The sequence below is a fragment of the Cheilinus undulatus genome, linkage group 13 (genome assembly GCF_018320785.1).
Source record: "Cheilinus undulatus linkage group 13, ASM1832078v1, whole genome shotgun sequence".
NCBI lineage: Eukaryota > Metazoa > Chordata > Actinopteri > Labriformes > Labridae > Cheilinus > Cheilinus undulatus.
Window position 1 is genome coordinate 7,775,580 of NC_054877.1, and position 20,409 is coordinate 7,795,988.

The 20,409-nt window shown below is 38.2% G+C and overlaps 1 protein-coding gene across 1 annotated transcript; it reads right to left on the reverse strand.

The window, feature by feature from the left end:
* Positions 1-7,939: 7,939 nt before the first annotated feature.
* Positions 7,940-13,445, reverse strand: cldn15la (claudin 15-like a). Its single transcript, XM_041804045.1, has 5 exons — positions 13,054-13,445; positions 9,496-9,660; positions 9,254-9,335; positions 8,723-8,833; positions 7,940-8,405 (listed from the first exon to the last, which is right to left on the reverse strand). The coding sequence occupies exons 1-5, from the start codon at positions 13,268-13,270 to the stop codon at positions 8,330-8,332; spliced, it is 651 nt and encodes a 216-aa protein (XP_041659979.1). The 5' UTR covers positions 13,271-13,445; the 3' UTR covers positions 7,940-8,329.
* Between the last annotated feature and the right edge of the window lie 6,964 nt (positions 13,446-20,409).

The window sequence follows — 20,409 nt, forward strand, 5'->3', positions numbered from 1 at the left end:
ACATTTACACGGTAAGATATAATGGATAATGTTTACTTTTTGTCATGTTTTTAATATTTCTGCCACATATTTACTTTTTATCTTATAATTTCTATTTCTTATTTCATATTTAGTCATTTTAAGCAATAATTCTGACCTTTAATCATAATAATAACCTTTTCTACTACACATTTGCACCTTTTCCCCATAATTACAAATGAACAGTAGAGTTTTCTTTATCACCAGTGGTTGGCTTTCATACATTTTCTTCCTCTTAAAGGCAGGAACAGGCTTCTATTATTACATTGAAACATAACAGTTCTCACAATGTTTTATTTGTTGCTGTAATTTAACTCAGCAAAATCTGAACATGATCAATAATCTGGATTTTCCCTGACAGAGTAAAGTGATTAAAGACAGCAGACAGATTAACACAGACTAACGCCCCTCATCTTCTTCATCCTTTTAAAACCATCTCAGGTGTGTCTAGCTTGTCTTATTAAAAAATGCACACAGACAACTTCAGAACAGTCTCTCTGGATCCATACCCTTTGATTTAAAATCACAGATTCAGTTTAAAGAAAACTGAAACCTAGATGTTGAATCCAGGGGGAACCTATGAAGATTTAAAGGCCTGGGGGGAAGACCAAAGTCGCTTTTCTGTTTAGCCTGAGGCATTCATTGCAAGTGAACAGTTTTTCAAGCATCTCTTTAGCAGTAGTAAAGCCAGGGAACTTCAGGACAAACCAAATCTGAGTTAAAAGGCTCTTTAAATAGTGTCATAACGTTCATTATATCAGAACATTTTACCATGTCTGTAGTCCAGGTGGATGTTAGAAAAGGAAATTAGATGCTCACTATTGGTGCAGTGTCCATTCTTCATCGTTCATTTTAATTTATCACATGCAATGTTACCACACAGTAATCCAGAACTTCATCGTTGCAATTTATCAGTGGGGATCTATCTGGCTAAAACCTCCTTGATATGAAAATTTGTGCAGTTGGAACCAGGAGTTCTCCCTTAAAACTTTTTTTGAATTCCAATCATTGGAAGTAATATTAGACTTCATTTTTAAGTGTGTTTTATATTTACTGACTCTGTCTTGGTGCCCCTTTGAGTAAAGGTAGGTACATGCCTATTTTGCACCCAGGGTTTAATTTTGAAAATTATGAAGTGATTTTTCAAAAAGTGTCTAAAAACTGGGAGTTTTAAAATATTAAATGTACTCCTTTATTCACTCTTTTCATCAAGTGTGAGCTTACAAACTGGGTTTGAATATTTTCTTCATTAAAAAATAAAAAAATGAAAACATAAAAGGAGATTTAAAATTGCATTTTAAAAGAATCATATTTCTATGTAACATTAAGCATCAGCTCAGGTCTTATTACATCCCAACAAGTCAGTGTCTTTATTTCACTGCAAATTAAAGAGTTGCAGGTTGTATATTTTCAGAATGAACAAAAGGTGCAAAAATCTTGTGAAATGTAACAGGTTAAAGATGTTCTGCAGTGTTAGGAATCAGAAAGACTCACCTGGGCTGGAGCAGTAGGTAGGTGGGTAGGTAGGTAGAGTTTACAGTTGTTTGTTGAAGCTCTATATGTGACCACCTGCTGACCCCTACAGCACCGTAAGCCAATCAGGTGAACTACAGGGAACTTTCCAGTTGGTACTTAGCAATAAACGACCCCCTCCTCTTCATCTGCAAAATGTCCCATCCAGACAAACGTGGACTGTGAGAGAATTACACTGAGAGAGGATTGAGGCTGGGTACGTCCCAGTCAGCACAACGGGACCAGATTAAAGAGAGAGAGAAAGAGAGAGAGAGAGAGAGAGAGAGAGAGAGGGGGGGATAGATTTAGTATTAAGCAACGATGTAGAATCAGTATATAAAACAAATGAACCCAACCAGTTATACAGGGGCGCCATAATTAAGGAAAGAAAAAGCCTCTTTTTGATGACTGAAGGCCATTTTGAATTCCTAAGACTTAAACCTTTGACATCTCCTCCTAAACAGAAGGTCTGATCGGTAAGGTGTGAATACTCTTAATAAAGTTGGGCAAATACAGTATAAAACACTGTCCTCGCTACATATGACCGTCAGATGTCATGTCTATGTGTGCAAAATTGCATTCTTGTTGTCTACGCTGCATTAATTAAAAAAAGCTGATATTGTTTGACCTGCAAATGTCAGTTTTTTTCTTGTAAACAGTACAACACATAGCACTTTTATTTTGAATGCAGAGAATCTGGTGTCCTTAAAGTCAGACCTGTTTGGCCTTCGCCAAACTTGCTCTGGCCTCCTGATGGCCATCGTCCAGGCCTGTGCTCGGCCCATGCCCCATCTCTCCAGGTATCCGCCCAGCTGACCCCTCCACAATGCACCTGGTTGCCTTTTGTGTCTGGACCAGCCCACCAGGTCCATGAGACGAAGTCCGCTGTTGATCTCAGCCTCACAGTCAGCGAAACAACGGACCATGCTGCCAAGGTAGGTGAACTGCTCCACACCTGATGTGGTTGGTGCGTATTGATGATTCTCTGAAAACTGTGAGCCGAATATTTTTCCTTCTGTTTACCTCACCAAGTCAGATAATTATATTTCAGTCACAGATATGGATATTACAAACACACAAGTATCTCTACTTTGTAAATCAAGCTACTGAGAGGGAGAGAGGAGAGTGGCAGAAAAAACAGTAAATCTTCCTTTCTGACACTCCTGGTCCCTTGCCATCTTCCTTTTTCCTTGTTCCTTGCCCAGAGAAATACAAAAGGGTGATGAGGGAAAAAGTTGCATTGCATCACTTAAAGGCAGTCACAATAGGAATCATTGTAATCATGCTGATTTTGCTGCAGGTGCTTGTTTGTATCACATGTTGCAAGGAGACCGTGTAAAGCCCAAAACACACCAGCATGACAAAACGATCAGTCCCATTATTTTCAATGAGAAAACGCACACCTTTACAACGGGGCGACCCAGACCGTGGGGCGGGAAGTGGTGTGCATTAATCAAGCCGGAACCAGGATGACGTACTTGATGAGCAACAAACTGAGGAAATCCCCAACAAGGGTTAGTATGTCACATTGCCCACAGTAGAGCCCAAAACACCCCACCAAAGAGGTCTACAGCCAGATGCCTCTCAGCTGTTTTGTCCATCTTGGTTGCCATAGGAGCAGCTCTGTTTGAGGCAGTTTGAGGGCACAGGAAAGGAAAATTTAGCGGCATCTCTAGTTCAGGGTGAAGAATAGACAGGAGGCCTCAGCTGCAGGTGAAATACCACTGCTCCTATTGTTTCTTTACTTACCTGTTGGGGCAGGGAGGTGATTTCAGCCCTGGTAACCATCAGTGGCTGGTGGGGATTTTAACTGTTGACGCGTCGCTATCGGTGTGTGTTAAGGACGGCTACTGAAGCGCAAAGATGCGACGCATTGGTCTGGAGCAGGTTTGGGCTTTTTGTTGATATTTTATCTTGTTTTGAAGGTGACCAATAAACTCAGAGTGGAGCAGGACTTCACCGGAAAAGACAGTGACAGTTCCAGCCATCATAACTCTTGGTACAAACTTTCACAAAATATCCCTGTCAGGAGATTTTAGTCCTTCACCATGCAGAGTGCCAAAATTACCAAAAATGTCTCCCCCCAAACTGGACAGAATTTTGCAGTCAATTTAAATTTCATTCAAAGTCTGAACAGCCACCTTGGTTGTTTAGAGTTATCAAGATGTATAGTTTTCACATAAGTTAAAATATCTTTGTTCAATCCTGTATAAACTGACCTCCCATCACTCAGTAGACCTGCTTCTATATGAATATACAGAAGCAGGTCTACTGAGTGATGGGAGGTCAGTGGATGGACAGAGGGATGCTGTCAGCTTTAATCTGCTGTTCTGCAGGTCAGCAGGTAAACAGACACACATGTGGATTACTGTCCAGTATTAATCATCATTATTACACAGGAGATTACAGCACACAGACACACCACTGAAGAACATGAGGGAGCACGTGCAGGGACAAACGTGTGTGCTGATAGATAGATAGATAGATAGATAGATAGATAGATAGATAGATAGATAGATAGATAGATAGATAGATAGATAGATAGATAGATAATTAGAAAGATAGATAGATAGATAGATAGATAGATAGATAGATAGATAGATAATTAGATAGATAGATAGATAGATAGATAGATAGATAGATAGATAGATAGATAGATAGATAGATAGATAATTAGATAGATAGATAGATAGATAGATAGATAATTAGATAGATAGATAGATAGATAGATAGATAGATAGATAGATAGATAGATAGATAGGCAGATAGATAGATAATTAGATAGATAGATAGATAGATAGATAGATAGATAGATAGATAGATAGATAGATAGATAGATAATTAGATAGATAGATAGATAGATAGATAGATAGATAGATAATTAGATAGATAGATAGATAGATAGATAGATAATTAGATAGATAGATAGATAGATAGATAGATAGATAGATAGATAGATAGATAGATAGATAGATAGATAGATAGATAATTAGATAGATAGATAGATAGATAGATAGATAGATAGATAGATAGATAGATAATTAGATAGATAGATAGATAGATAGATAGATAATTAGATAGATAGATAGATAGATAGATAGATAGATAGATAATTAGATAGATAGATAGATAGATAGATAGATAGATAGATAGATAGATAGATAGATAATTAGATAGATAGATAGATAGATAGATAGATAATTAGATAGATAGATAGATAGATAGATAGATAATTAGATAGATAGATAGATAGATAGATAGATAGATAGATAGATAGATAGATAGATAGATAGATAGATAATTAGATAGATAGATAGATAGATAGATAGATAGATAATTAGATAGATAGATAGATAGATAGATAGATAATTAGATAGATAGATAGATAGATAGATAGATAGATAGATAGATAGATAGATAGATAGATAGATAGATAGGCAGATAGATAGATAGATAGATAGATAGATAGATAGATAGATAGATAGATAGATAGATAGATAATTAGATAGATAGATAGATAGATAGATAGATAGATAGATAATTAGATAGATAGATAGATAGATAGATAGATAGATAGATAGATAGATAGATAGGCAGATAGATAGATAGATAGATAGATAGATAGATAGATAGGCAGATAGATAGATAGATAGATAGATAGATAGATAGATAGATAGATAGATAGATAGATAGATAGATAGATAGATAGATAGGCAGATAGATAGATAGATAGATAGATAGGCAGATAGATAGATAGATAGATAGATAGATAGATAGATAGATAGATAGATAGATAGATAGATAGATAGATAGATAGATAGATAGATAGGCAGATAGATAGATAGATAGATAGATAGATAGATAGATAGATAGATAGATAGATAGATAGATAGATAGATAGATAGATAGATAGGCAGATAGATAGATAGATAGATAGATAGATAGATAGATAGATAGATCGATAGATAGATAGGCAGATAGATAGATAGATAGATAGATAGATAGATAGATAGATAGATCGATAGATAGATAGGCAGATAGATAGATAGATAGATAGATAGATAGATAGATAGATAGGTAGATAGGTAGATAGATAGATGATAGATAGATAGATAGATAGATAGATAGATAGGTAGATAGATAGATGATAGATAGATAGATAGATAGATAGGCAGATAGATAGATAGATAGATAGATAGATAGATAGGCAGATAGATAGATAGATAGATAGATAGATAGATAGATAGATAGATAGATAGATAGATAGATAGATAGGCAGATAGATAGATAGATAGATAGATAGATAGATAGATAGATAGATAGATAGATAGATAGATAGATAGATAGGCAGATAGATAGATAGATAGATAGATAGATAGATAGATAGATAGATAGATAGATAGATAGATAGATAGATAGATTCTGTGCTATTATGAGAAAGTGGAAGCGTTCAGGAACAACAGCAACTTAACCACAAAGTGGATGACCTCGTAAAAGTGTGGGGTCAAGCCACTTGGTGCGTAAAAGTCGCCATGGACGAAAAGTTCTGAACTTCCACTGGAATTAATGTAAACACTAAAGCTGTGCAGCAATAGCGTCATGGAATGGGTTTCCATGGCTGAGCAGCGGCATGCAAGCCTCACATCACCAAATCCAACGCCAAGCGTCGAATGGAGTCTGGTAAAGCACACTACCACTACACTATAGAGTGATGGACGCGTGTGCTGTAGGGTGACCAATCACACTTCTCTGTTTGGCTGTCAGATGGGTGAGCTGGTGGATGTTCAGCAAACACGACTTTTATAATGTAGTTGTTATATCCAGGTCACTTAGTCATGCAGTTGTTATAGTTCAGTGATTTCATAGTGCTGTTATTATATTTTGCACGTAATGCTACTGATGGATTTGGTTGCTTTTGAATCTAATTGATGCACTTCAGGCACTACATAATGTTGCTATTGTTTATCGGTCATTTTATCACTACTGCTCTCCTGTATTTCTATATTGCTGCAATTGCATCCTGGTGCACTTTATGATAATGCTTTGCACCTCATACAATATATCTCATACAACAGGGTTTATCTAATAATCTTATTTATCTAGTGTGTTAGGCCTTAGCATCTGGAACCAACCTATGTGTTTAGAATAAACCTGTGAAAATTTTAGACTACTTTTATACAGTTTGTACTGAAAAGGACTTATGTATTGCCCTGTATAATGACCACTAATGTATTTTATGTACTTCATCTTGTCAGCTGTGGTCTTGTCAGGTGTTTACCCTTGCTACATGGGATTTTTATGCATGTATTGTGTCAGTTTTATGTGGGACTACAGACGGAAATTAATGACTCGCTAAATCTGCTGCAACCATGTTTTCATTTACTAAGTATGAATGATTAATGTCATTGCACACTGTCCCGTAATAAATAAACTAAACTCATCTAAACCTGCATGACTGTATTGGACCAAGTGTGAAGTTTGGTAGAGGAGGGACAATGGTATGGGGCAGTTTTTCAGGGTTTGGGCTCCAGTGAAGGCCAGTATTAATGCTTCAGCACACCAACACATTCTGGACAATGCTATGCTTTAAACTGTGTGGCAACAGTTTGGGGAAAGCCCTCTTCAATTCCAACATGACCGTACCCCAGTGAACAAAGACATGGTTTGATGAGTTTGGTGTGGAAGAACTTGACCGGCCCACACACGGCCCTCACCTCAACCCCACTGAGCACCTTTGGGATGAACTGGAATAGAAATTGTGAGCCAGGCCTTCTCGTCCGCCATCAGTGTCTGCCCTCATAAATGCTCTACAGAGGTGTGTAAAGTGTGTGATGTACAACACACACCACATACTAACAGGTCAATTCACCAACAACCAGTCTCCACTCTTAATCTAACCCAAACATTGACTTTAGAGTCAAAAAGCTAAACGCAGCTAGCTGTTGGCTACCTGCTACATCCATTGTGGTGTAGATTTTGGCCCAACTCGTCTCCTTGTCGTTTTGATAGTTTTATGTTTTACATAACGCGCTGTTTGAACACACGTGCTGTTTCCATAAATCAACAGGTTGCTCCACCATCTCTGACAACCTTATAGATTTATGCCTTGTGTTTATTATTGTTACCATGGTTGCGTTTGTGTTTCTTCCTCCTTCAGCCAGCAGGTTTCCTGATTGGCTTTTAATCAACATGAGTATGTACTCAGCTGTCCTCAGTGAGACGATCAAAGCACACACATACTAAACAAAGACACACACACACACACACACACAAGTTTAATTAACTAATAAAGGAAGATTAAAAATGACTACATGGATTTATTACAATTCACAAACATTAAACTGCTTAAATGCATGAAAACAAAGATAAAAAAATACAAATAAACACATTTTTGTTTTTTCCATGTTATACAAACTTTATTCTCATAAATCATTCACAATCATCTTCAGGTCTTTTTTTATATTATTCCTGTGATTTATATTAAAGATTTCCCCTCACAAAGTCTTTAAAAAATACACAAACATTTCAAAAGGACAGAAAAAGAACTACATGCCTTTGGCTTGCTAAACATCGGTCACAGAGCCATTTAAGTACTTATGCTGACATGATGGGGGCTGTACTTAAAACAGTTTGAAAACATAGGGTCCCACAAATTGGGGTTAAACTTTTTTTTTCTTCTTTTATTTATGTCACTACATAAATGATGACATGGAGAAAGTCGGGGTGAAACTTCGGAAGAAATTGAATGTAAGCAAAAATAAAGAAGTTTCCTAAAAACAGAAAGTTTGACCAGGTTTGTTTAGACGTAGGCTCTGCCATCTGGATCCGACTTGGCTGTAGCTGTGTAGACTTTTGCTGGCTTGCCTCCATAAAAACTGTAAAACAAGGAAAGGTATGTCAGAATAAAAAATAAAAAGAAACATATGAAATGTTAAAAAAGTTACTTTATGGATGGATGGATGGATGAATGCATGCATGCATGAATGAATGAATGGATGGATGGATGCATGGATAATATAAAATGGATGGTGGGATAGATGGATGGTTGGATGGATAAAATAGAAATGGATGGATGGATGTATGGATGCATGGATTGATGGATGAATGGATAGTTGGATGGATGGACGGATAAAAAAAAATGGATGGATGTTGTGGATGGATTCAGAAAAATCATCTGTCAGCTGACTCTTACCCTTGTCTTCCAGCAGATGACCTCCTGAGGGCAGTGCAGAGGAGACCCCCACCCAGCATGGACAGACTGGCAGCACCCCATCCCAAATAGAGACCAGTACCCAGCTCAAACCTGCAAACAGAAATTTTCCTCTTCAAAATCCTTACAGATTTCTGACTTTATAGCCTCATAAATTAATAAATAAATTTAAGACTTCATGATCACAAAGAAATCAGGGATTGTCCCCAACTCCTTGCAATGTATTTATTTATGTATTTTGTTTTTTAGAATAGATCCAATGGCTTCATGACCTTCTATTTCCTGTGTCCTGATATCATAGAGTTCCTCAGTCCCAGCCCAGGTTAAACTGACATGCTTGTAATAGACCCTGATCACTTTCATTAAGAGGTCAGCCAGAGCATCTGACCCCTCTAGACAGAATGAACAAATAAATCAATGAATTAAGATTTTGATTTATTATGTATTTATTCTATCTTTCAGTCTTGATATGAGAGAAAACATTTCATACATGTGTGTTTAGGTGTTACTCACCTCACCCCACCAAAGAACGGGTTGTTGAAGTCTTCCACGACCTGATAGGCGTACCAGGAGACGGCAATCATGCAGCACAGACCTGCAAACACACAACACAGAACATTTACATATCCTGTATGGAGAGAAATTATTCTTTCTCCTACATGTTAAAACTGTAAAGTGAATTCTTTGATAAATTTATAGTGTTATGAGAAAACAGTTTGGGATTTTCCATGTTTGCACGGAAACTGTAAACTCACCACCAAGGATGCTCATGATGCCTCCGGTAACAGCAAGCTTGGCCTTGGATTGGTCGGTGGACGAGCCGATCTTGATGCACTTCAGGCCGAGCAGAGACACGATCATGCAGCCGAGGCCGAGCAGCAGAGAGATGATCATGAGAGCACGATCTGCCTGAACGTAAGCTGCAGAGAGGGAGACAGAAAGAGTCACGTTTTGTTGTGTATGGCTGTTTGTTCACACAGTGGTTGCCTCAAAATGCCAAGTTCAGAGTAGAAACTCTTAAAACAGCACCGCCTCCATCGTCATATACACGTGTGATACCAAGTTTTCTCTGAAAATGGAAACTTTAACACATGCTCATTGTGGTCCCAGTCAAAAGCCATGCAGTAGGTGGACTACAAAAAAAAGGTGGACTCCAGGTTTTTGTTTGGGCTGCTCACTACCTCTCAGCATTGTCCTGAAACTCACTCACTATGTAGTTTTAAATCACTTGGAGCAGACGGACCACAAAGTTGTCTGGGCCCCTGAAAACCCAGAGTACAGGCCTTCCCCAGATGTGGTTTATTGATAATATCAATGTTTGTGTGTTGGATCAGTAGCATTAGCGTCCTGGCTAACAGTTCCCTCCACTTGTAGCTATCTGTAAACTATCATTGGGATCTGATGTTCAATGACTTATTCATGCCACTTTTGAACCCTTCTCATTCCTGTTCCATACATTTGTACTACTTTTTAACCACTTTTCACAGTTTTTCCTTTCTTAACCAGTACTTGCTGCTTTTCTCATTTTTGTCACTTTCTTATTTATCTATTTATCATTTTTCATCACTTTTTTTACACAAATATTGCCACTTTTTGCTCATTTCCCTCCCAAGTTTTGCCTTTATTTGGCACTTATTTCATTTTTTTTCCTTTAACTCATTTCAGTTCTTCTACTTGGTTCTCGGGTGTCCTGACCTTTGCGCTAGTTATGAAGTGTGACATTAGTTTCCCCATGGTTGTGCCCATCTACGTTGTTAACATTACCAAAAAACTAATTTTGTGTTAAGGAAAAGGGGTTTACATTTTGAAAATGCTATATTGTTCTACAGCATAAATAAATAAAAATATTTTGTCCCTTTGGTAAGCGTGATTGTTATTCAGGTTAAATATAAAATATTAACTTTATAATGGACTCCATAGGCCCCCCAGTCGGCAGGGCCCCAAAAAGCTCTCCCCTTTATTCCGTCTTATGGCGGCCCTGCTTGGAGTAGCGACTTTGTCTTATTGTTCTTTACACAGACATGATTGTGTCCGCCATTTTTCTGCATCTACACCTCACCACTCTATAGAAGGAAAAGCATTTTAGCGTGCTTATTTTGTCAGTACAAGGTCACACCAACTACTGGCCTGGCATGGGTACTACAGCTTCTTCAGTCATTTTTGTTGATCCATTTGTATGAAATTTTACTCAACTGCATTAAACATTGTCTTAAAGTTGATGTTTTAGTCACTGACAGGTTCAGATTTGTCTCAGAAACCTTCCCTACACAGATAAGGCGGTTTTTCAAGCGTTTCAGTGGTAATTGCAGGATCCACCTCTAAAAGACGACACATAGAAACTCCAGTGACCTTGTGTCTTTTGCAGTAGCGTGTACTATGGTTCAACTCTGAGACAGCTCATGGTGAGTCTACCTTGGATGGTTGTAACATTATAGCTAAAAATCAAATGCAGTTCGGATGAAATTAATTTATCTCTGGAACCTGCTGTTGAGCTTTGTTACACAAAGGAAATGAAGCCCCTTCTCTTCAGAATAGACAAGCACATTACTGAATAGTTTTGCATTAAATGCACAAATGTTTCTTTGCTTTGCATAAGTAAACATTTAATATTTAAAACACAAAGAGATGCATTCAGAGACAGAGGCACACAACTGTACTGACACAGTTTTGGGTTTACCCTCAGTAGGTGAGAAGCTATGTACCAAAAAGAGAAACAGAAACAGTGCATGCACTTTTGTGGTTACAAAATGAGGATAATTTTCTTGATTAGTATTGGATTCGTTTTGGAAAAAGTTTTATGTTTTACCAACTCTGACTAGTTTTTCTCTTAAAATAAAATGTTTGTTTAAACTGTTAAATAACATTCCTATGGCTTAAAACACTGGCTTAATGTTTGATCTGTTTTACAGAAATCCATCCATCAGCCACTATTACTGGATGTGATGCATAATAAACACACAGTTATTTCTCCGTTCTTGATTAAAGACTTTGTCACCTTCCCACTTCAGGCAATTTGCGAGTTCAATCTTTCCTGCCAAAGAACCCCAACAATAGACCGGTTTCCTGCCCGGTGTTCCCACCAATCACGTTACAGCATTTGAGCATCAAACCCAGTTATTGACATGCCAGCTCCAGAAAAATGTAGCCAAAAAATATTAAGTGCCCCCTAGTGGCAGTTGCAGTTTAGGTGCTTGGGACTGATCTGACTGCCAAAGGCAAAATATTATTTACATTTTTTAAAGTGGAAAAAACAGAATTTACAAAATATTTATTTAATTCACGTTTTTGTGAAGTCTTGCCCTTTCGGCATCTTCTAAGAAAAAAAGCTGGCCCTCATACAAATGTCGTTGATGACCCCTGGCTTAAGAGAAAGCCATAAACGTTCCTGCTCTCTTTTATTCGACTCGTTTCCCTCCATTTTACTGCCAGTGGCGTAAGGACATGCAAAATGGCGCCCAAAAGATAACACATCACGGCACGGACAAACAACATAGGGATATGAAAATGTAAATATTTTAGTATTGGTTTAAAATAGACCAACCAACATAAATTATCCTGTTTTTGTGTTTCTTTATTTTTGACAAACCATGAAGTTAGTGACCTTCTTTTGGCTTTTAGGCGGGATACGCCTGGTCATAAAAGAGATCAACCTTTGACCGGGTTATTAAGAAATGGTGCCACAGTACGTGATTGCATGGTGGCCTATTTTCTATATAACACGTCAGACGAGCTCTAAAGATTTTTCTTTAAATAAGAACTTTAAATATGAACTAAGGAGCTCAAACTAACAACTCTGACATTCTAAACCAGATCAGTTATGGAGTTATCTCCTCAAGTGGGTGTTTGACCTCACAAATGTGAAGGATGACCTCACTGGCATTTTTTCAACATGTTCATGTAATCAGTTTAACAAAGAAGACAATAAAACCAACAAATGTTAAAGATAATTCAACAAATCCTTCTTTAACAAGGCAAGACAAGGTCAAACTCTGGTAGCAGCCTTCAATTTAAACTGTTTTTAAATCTCAGATTTGGCAAATTACCTCTTGTTAATTGTCCCTAGCAGAATAAAATCATGAATGTTCTGGATATTTTCCTTTTTAACATGGCACTTCCAGCACTTTCATAGCCTTCAATGACTTGACCTCTAAGAAACTGTACTCAAAAGTTTTGTCACCTTTTGGAGAAAAGTCTATATTTCTTTTTACCTCGAGTATTTATTTAAAGGTCTTATGTTTTTCTATCAGTGCCCTCCTTCGGTACCCAAATGTAAAGATTTGTAAGACTCAATAAAAGTTACTGTTTTTTCTAACCTGGGAGGGCCAGCATGGACTCGAAGTCTCGACATTCTGCGATGCCAGCGCTGTTCTCGGCGCAGGAGTGCCACAAGTTTTCAAATTGCCTCTGGGAGATGATGACGCTGCCTGAGACGGTTGAAATCTTCCAGTAGTCATTTACCAGCGCTGCTCCTGTCAGGATCCAACCCAGGATGCACATGATGAACCCGGTCGCTTCCACAGCCGTCGACATGATGGTAACGTTTCCAGAAAACAAACACTCAAAAAGAAAAAAAAAACCCAACCACAAAATAAACTAAAGACGATGAAGGTCAGCCTTTAAAACGTAAGGATTAACAGAGTCACAAAGCTGAGTGTGGCTGAAATCAGAATCGGACCACGCTGACAGAAGCTCTGCTCTTTCTCCTTCTCTCACTTCTTGATAATCTGACGTCTGTGGCTCCAACAGGAAGACTTTACTCTCTACAGGGGCCATAAACTCAGAGAGCCCCTCCCTATAGTTTCCCACCACCTTTTACTCAGTATTGATGACCATGATGATGGCAGTGAGTATTCAGCCACACCTTAGATAACCTAAAAAACACCTAGAAGCCTCTGTAGGCTGGGATGTGGGTCCTGACTGTTCTAAAGTCATACAGATTTTTTTTATACAGAAATTCTCCACAGAAAAACATCTGTAAATCAAAAATCAAACTAAATTCAACAGATTATACCTGAAACTGTAGAAAGGAAAAACAATACATATGGAGATGTAGGAGAAGAAGCCAGACAGTGAGGATGGAGAGTTAGGGTTTGTCCAGTAGAAGTGGGATGTAGAGCGTGTCTAGCCAGCGGTGCAAGAGGAGTATGGAAATTGAACAGAGTTGTTCCGATTCCGATACAAATGTCAGGAATACGTACGATACTGCTTGAACTGCAGGTACAGGTATTGGTGAGTTAACAAGTTTATGCACTGATCCAATACTGTTTGGTTTAGCTTTATATTTTGCTTAATTTAGCCATGCTAAATGTTAGCGCTATAAACCAAATCAATTCTTCTTCGCTGCTGGAAAGCACTTCACAGCTACTGATTTTAGAGCAGCGAGGAAGAACCAAAAGATCCACTGCAGCAGCAGAATATGGTGGCTGGGTGACTGTTTTTCTCTGAAGGTGATCATTAAAATGCCTTCCAGATTGGCACTGTCATACATGATGACAGTTTATCAAAAGTAAGAAAACTTTTAATTCATACATCGTTGCCTCTTACTTGTTTTTCCTTTTGAAGCTAGCTGTTGTGCCTTCCCATTGACACCATTGATGCCTTTGAATCCCCCGCAGCAGCATTTTCAGCAAGGCTGGAACTATGGCAAGCGGTTTTAACATTAGATATCTGTATTTCGATTTCGCCTAGTCAAAAAGAACATTTTGGATATCCGAAAATACATTCTGCCTATCCAAAATTGTCATTTAAGATATCTACGTCATTTTGACTGGGCAAAATGATGTCACTTTTGCCATTCATGTGAATGGGGCTCGTCATTTCGGATATCCAAAATGTGAATTACGGATATCTGCAAATGAATTGTAGATATCTGTAATTAATTCAAGATATCTATTATTACATTTTGACTAGGCAGAATTAGAATTACAAATATCTTGAATTGTATAGAATTGATGCGAATTAAAGGGGCCAATAGTAAGAGCTTCATGAGGTTCACGGATCTTCAAACTGAGCACTTACCCTTTTAGTACATCTTGTGTTACTCCGAATTCAGGCTCCCCTGAGAGTGACATCACGTTAACATGGCCACAGTGGGATTGCGGTCCCAACTGAGTATCTGTGTGCAAAGCTGGAAGTCAGAGCTACAAAAGCAACTGTCATCCTTACCACAGAACACTCTGTGGCTGTTCAGGCCTTGACCTGAACAAAGCAGGGTCTGGACAGTCTAAGTTATGGGAGGTAGTCTTGTTGATATGGCTGACTGGTGTACACTTCACCTCACTCTGCATTTACTTTACAACGAAATAAGAAAAACAGTGTCATATGCAGATAAATAAGAGCTGATTTAACATGAATATGAAAGCTGCAATACAAACAAAAACCAAACCATGCTCTGTTACTGCAGTGAAACTGAGATAAACATTTATAGCAGAGAAGTTTTTGTTTTATTGCCTGCTCCACATCCAGTCATGTCTGTCAGAGGAACTAGAGCTACAGCCAGGACATCGTGTTAACCTTTTTACATATTTCCTCTAACAAAGCACATCACTGTTTACGAATCCTGAGAGAAGAAGAAGTAGAATCAGCAGCAGGAAGTAGAAGAACAGTAAACATTTTCATGCCCAAATAAGGAAGTAAAGCTCCGGCCCCTCTGTCAGAATAAGCATGAGTAAAATGATGTGTACAAATGGATAATGTTCATTTCTTCATCTGTTTGGAGGAATATGAAAGTATAAATAGATCATCCCTGGATGTTTTAAACTTGGCTCATTTTTTTGTCTTCCTGCTCAATAAAAGTGATCGTTATTGCTCAAACATATTTGAAAATGTTAATTTTTCTGGACATATCATAAAGATATGAACCTTAAATCGATGTTTTGTCCCAATGAAAAACAGAAGTGAGTTTCTCTGTTGGTTTCAGGTGAGAATAATAAGCAGCATGTGAGCAGCTTGCGTCTGAGTGTTTGTGAGTTTTATGGCTTTATGGTCGGTGTCAGTAAATGTTTGATCATCATGAGAGTCCAAGGTCCAAAGACACCTCGCTCTGTAACGTCTCTCTGGTGACGCAGTCTGACTGAAACTGAGAAACTGGATCAAATGGAACAAAATATCCCTCCTACGTCTTCCAATCAAGTCAAAGAAACAAATTTCAATCAAATAGTCAGTCTTTATTTGTAAAGTGCAATTCATAACCCAAGTTGTCTTATGACACTTTACAAAGAAGAAAAGTCTTGACCACAAGTGTTAAACTGAAAGACCAAGGGCCAAATCCACCATTCAGCAGGTCTCACCAGGCTCACAAGTTGTTTTCAATTTTCAATATTTTGCATTTGAAACATTTCTGACATAAATTTAACCAATCTATCATGAACTGTGTGTAATTCTACCAAAGGAAGGGCTTAAAATCATGCAATGAATTAGTTAAAATTGGCACATTGAGATTTTAAAGCAGGGAGTAACATCGTGAGAAAGATGCTTTGCAGAGCGAACACAGCACACGCTAAACAGCCACTTCCTCACCTCAGCTCTGCAAACACACACTGTCCACAAGAGGGGCTGATATGGACTGCAAGCTTTTTTAAGTAAAATGAGGAAGTATTTCTTTTCTCTTTTTTATTCTAACAAGATGTAATCAGAGTGACTAGGCCACAAAGAGCTGCTGTTTGGATGACAAAGATATGATGACAAAATTCCAACAACAGTGCACAGAAAGTCTGCCATCTTTTAATAAGGAAAATTTCTTTATAGCTTAATATTTAATACATATCTGTACACGGGCCGTCTGATGACATGAGGTCTGCTTGTTTGGTTGAGGAGCACTAAAAGGTGTCTGCACACAGGTGGGCGGTTCATGGCACATAAGGGCTCTGGCAGTGGCCAGAGTGGCCATAAGGGGTGGCCGGAGTGGTTGGCGTACCACCCTGGGGCACTTTATGCCACTGCTCTATTCTCAGTGCAGCCAGCTTTGTTCTCCAGAGGGCAGTTTTTCATGAACTAACAGCAGATTTTTTTTTAGCTCAGCTGCTGAGTAGCAGCTCTGTTTCAGAGCACAGAAGAAGAAATTTAGCACAATCTTCTGTTCAAGTTGTCTCACTTAAGTGAGGCAGGAAAGCCAGCCGTGAGCAGGCAGTGGCTGGTGGGGTGTTTGAGTGGTGGCAGGCTGCGACTGATGCGTTTTAAGGGGCACTTGAGGCATGTCATATAATGTGCCACGATGCTGCAGCGTCTGCATGTTTTGGGCTGAAGGCTAAATTTACCATAGAGAGGTAAAATATGTCCTCTCTCTCCAAGTCTGATGTCAGTAAAAACAGCAATAAACAGCAGGTGTACTCACTTTGCACAGCGTCTGTCTGCCTGTTCAGTACTTTAACACTCTCTGTGAGTTGAATTTGATTGACTAGGTTTGTCCCCAGCCCAGCTCTGCAGCAGTTCATTATCTAACGGCTTAAACAACTGTTTAAAGATGTTTTTTTTAGTAATTACTCACTTGTTTTAACTGTAAACTCTACAGCTTACTACATTCACCAGTGCCACTGTGAAAGCTCAGTTAAATGAAAGATAAAATATGATTCTGTTAAGTTCTTTGCAATAAAAGTCTGTAATTGGTATTTTGCTTGATCACTTTTAGAACTAGAAAAGCACTTAGAGAGCGCAGACCTCCGCCATCAGCCCTATACCCCAATAGTACAGAATCCTTTAAAAAATTCCTGGATCCAGACGGTGGTCCAGATCAGTCCCAAAATCTAATCAGTTCTTCTTTATGCCAATTCAGACATTTCCCGAAAATTTCATGAAAATCCATCCATGACTTTTTGAGCTATGTTGCTGACAAACAAACGAACAAACAAACAAAAAAAACAAACAAACACCACACCATGTGGTGTCAGTAGCAGTTTGACACACCTCAGCAGGAGAGAAATGAAACTTAAAATTACAGGTGCAGTTAAAAAGAAGTGAACAAATAAACTTCCAAAACTTATTTTATGTGGTTTAATGCTCAGACATGAGATATACGATCACATATACCATCACAGGTTTGTTTTAGGGGAAAAGGGGCTTGTAATTGCATTTAAATGTGTTATCTCTTTTAATTTTGTAATATTGTGATACACTGTGATATATAAATTTACAGTCATGTCGCCCAGGCCTACCTTATTGGCATGCTCTTTTAAGGAGGAAACAGTGTTTTCTTAGGGCCCAGTTAGTTTCAGTCTAAATAAGGATATCTAGTTATACAAACATAATTAGGAGTGTGGCTGATATAACTGAAAGCTTATGCAGAGTGACTGACTGTCAAGAGGCTTAAGACACACAGTTCCACTTCTTTGTTGATCTAACATTAGTTTCTCCAGTATCTTCTCTCTATCATGGTGTCATAAAAAAACAAGGAGCAGTTTGGCTTAGCAGTGAGTTTTCACCCCATGTTAGAGTCTATACCCTCCATTGGTTTAGTCTGATCTCCTTCCCTGCAGATAATTGTGCACAGTCTCTCCCCACTTTACTCAACTGTTCTGTTAAATGAAAGCACAAAAAGCGCAAGAATGAATCTCTTCTAAAATGTACCTGAAAGGGCCGGTAGGAACATCATTTTCTCTTGTGCAGGCCTGCACGGTAGCATTACTGCTAGCTTCCTGGCTAACAGTTACTTCATTTTGGAGCAGAAGAGTGTGCTAAGCTTTCAGTGGGTTCTGATGTTAAAATTCTTTATTCTTCATTTATGACCCTTTTTGTTGCTTTTAGCACAATTTGGCGAATTTTTACCACTGAAACTCACTTTGGCTGCTTTTCACCCATTTCCGCAACTTCTTTTTGCCAGCTTTGACACATTTTTATCCTCTTGCCCATATTTGCTATCTATGACCAATTTTTGCTGTTTTCCCAACATTTTTTTTTTTTTTAACTTTTATTGACACTTTTTTATCCATTTTTTGCTAATTTAATTGCCCATTTTATCCTTTTTTGCCACTTTAATTGCAACTTTTTACCAATTTTTGCTACTTTTATCAATACCATGGACCCATTTTTTTTAGTTTAATTGCCAATTTGGACCCATTTTTGCTACTTTTACTGATATTTTTGACGCATTTTTGCTATTCTTTTTGTCACTTTGTGGCCATTTTTCCTCTTTTTACCCATTTTTGCTAGTTTTATTGCCCCTTTTTTCCTATTCACCACTTTCATTGCCACTCTGGACCCATTTTTTTCCACTTTTTGCTATTTTTTGCCACTTCCTGATGTGACTTTTAACCCACTGTGGCTGTTTTCCCCCCTTTTTTGCCAATTTTATTGTCACTTCACTTGTGATGTTTGCTGCTACTCATCCTTTACTTGTCACTTTTATTCCATTCTGGTTGCTTTTTGTCTATTAAAGATATTTATTTTGGGTGTTTCTGTGCCTTTATTTTGATAGAGGACAGTGGAAAGAGTCGGAAACAGGGACAAGAGTGGGGAGACACTTCGTAATGAGGCTTCAAGCCAGATTTGAACCCGGGGCGTCCCTGTACATGAGGTGCGCCTTAAACCACTAGGCCACCTGTGCCCCGTTTTTGTCCATTTTCACCCCTTTTTGTACTTTTCACCCAATTTTTGCTGCTTTGCTCTTATTTTTCATGTATGACCAATTTTGACTGTTTTTGTTTATATTTGCCACTGTAACCAATTTGGCTGCTTTTCACCCATTTTCTCAGTTCCTTTGTGCCATTAGTAACTTTTTTTTTAGCTCCTTTTCATCCTTTATTTGCCATTTTTAACTCACTTTTGCTGCTTTTTGCCCATTTTTGCCACTGTTTGTCTCTTTTTAAACAAATATTGAATCATTTTCCATTAAAGTTGCCTTCTACGAAATGTTCTGGCGCCCTAATATTTGTGCACATAATGGCTTGGCTCTGAAGTCTGGAATTACTGTCCTTATCGTGTTTATCCTTGTACACATCCACATCATTAACATTACCCATGAAGATATATTTCTATTTTAAGAACGGAGGTTTACATACTAAGTAGCTAGACTTTACTACGGTATAAATACATAAAATCCGTTTCACTGTTTTGTTGCTTTGATAAGAGTGGTTATTATTCAGGTTAAAATTAAGATATGGTTATCACAGCTTAACTTTACAGCTGACCATGATTTTGCTGACCTCATGACCCTCAGTTTACCTAGACCCCAGAAAGCTCTCCCCTTTATTCCCTCATATAGAGAGCCTTGCATGCCATACCTTCACGTGAGGAAAGGGTCCTTATGGTCATGAGTTTATTTTCTGTAAACTCTTAACTTTCCCAAAGATTTACTGGTCTTTGATGCCATAATTGTAAAGATAGGACAGGGGGCAGAGCTGAAAATAAGGGAGAGAGAGAGAAAGGAGGAAAGGAGCCACAGACCTGGCTTAAAAACAACGGCCACTGTGACTACTGCCTGTTGAAACTTGAAACATTTCTGCAGGCGTTCTCATAAGGGCTTAGGGGTTTAGTCACAGAAAGCACTTTTAAGTCAGGCCAAAACGGTGACAAAAATGTGTTTCTGGTGTCAGTTAAGATTACAGGGTGCGTGTCTGTAGCACGTGAAAGGTCTGCACATGTGCATGAAGGAGCAGACCACCTCATGATTTAGGGCTCTGAAACGTCAATCAGAGGAGAGCAGGATCATGATGTTGATCTAAAAGCTGTTTTCTAGT

Coding starts and splice junctions, on each gene's coding strand:
- cldn15la (XM_041804045.1), bottom strand. CDS start 13,270: ATGTCGACGGCTGTGGAAGCGACCGGGTTCATCATGTGCATCCTGGGT. Junction 8,834..9,253: donor CCGTTCTTTGGTGGGGTGAG/GTGAGTAACACC, acceptor TTCTGTTTGCAG/GTTTGAGCTGGGTACTGGTC. Junction 8,406..8,722: donor TCATCTGCTGGAAGACAAGG/GTAAGAGTCAGC, acceptor CTTGTTTTACAG/TTTTTATGGAGGCAAGCCAG.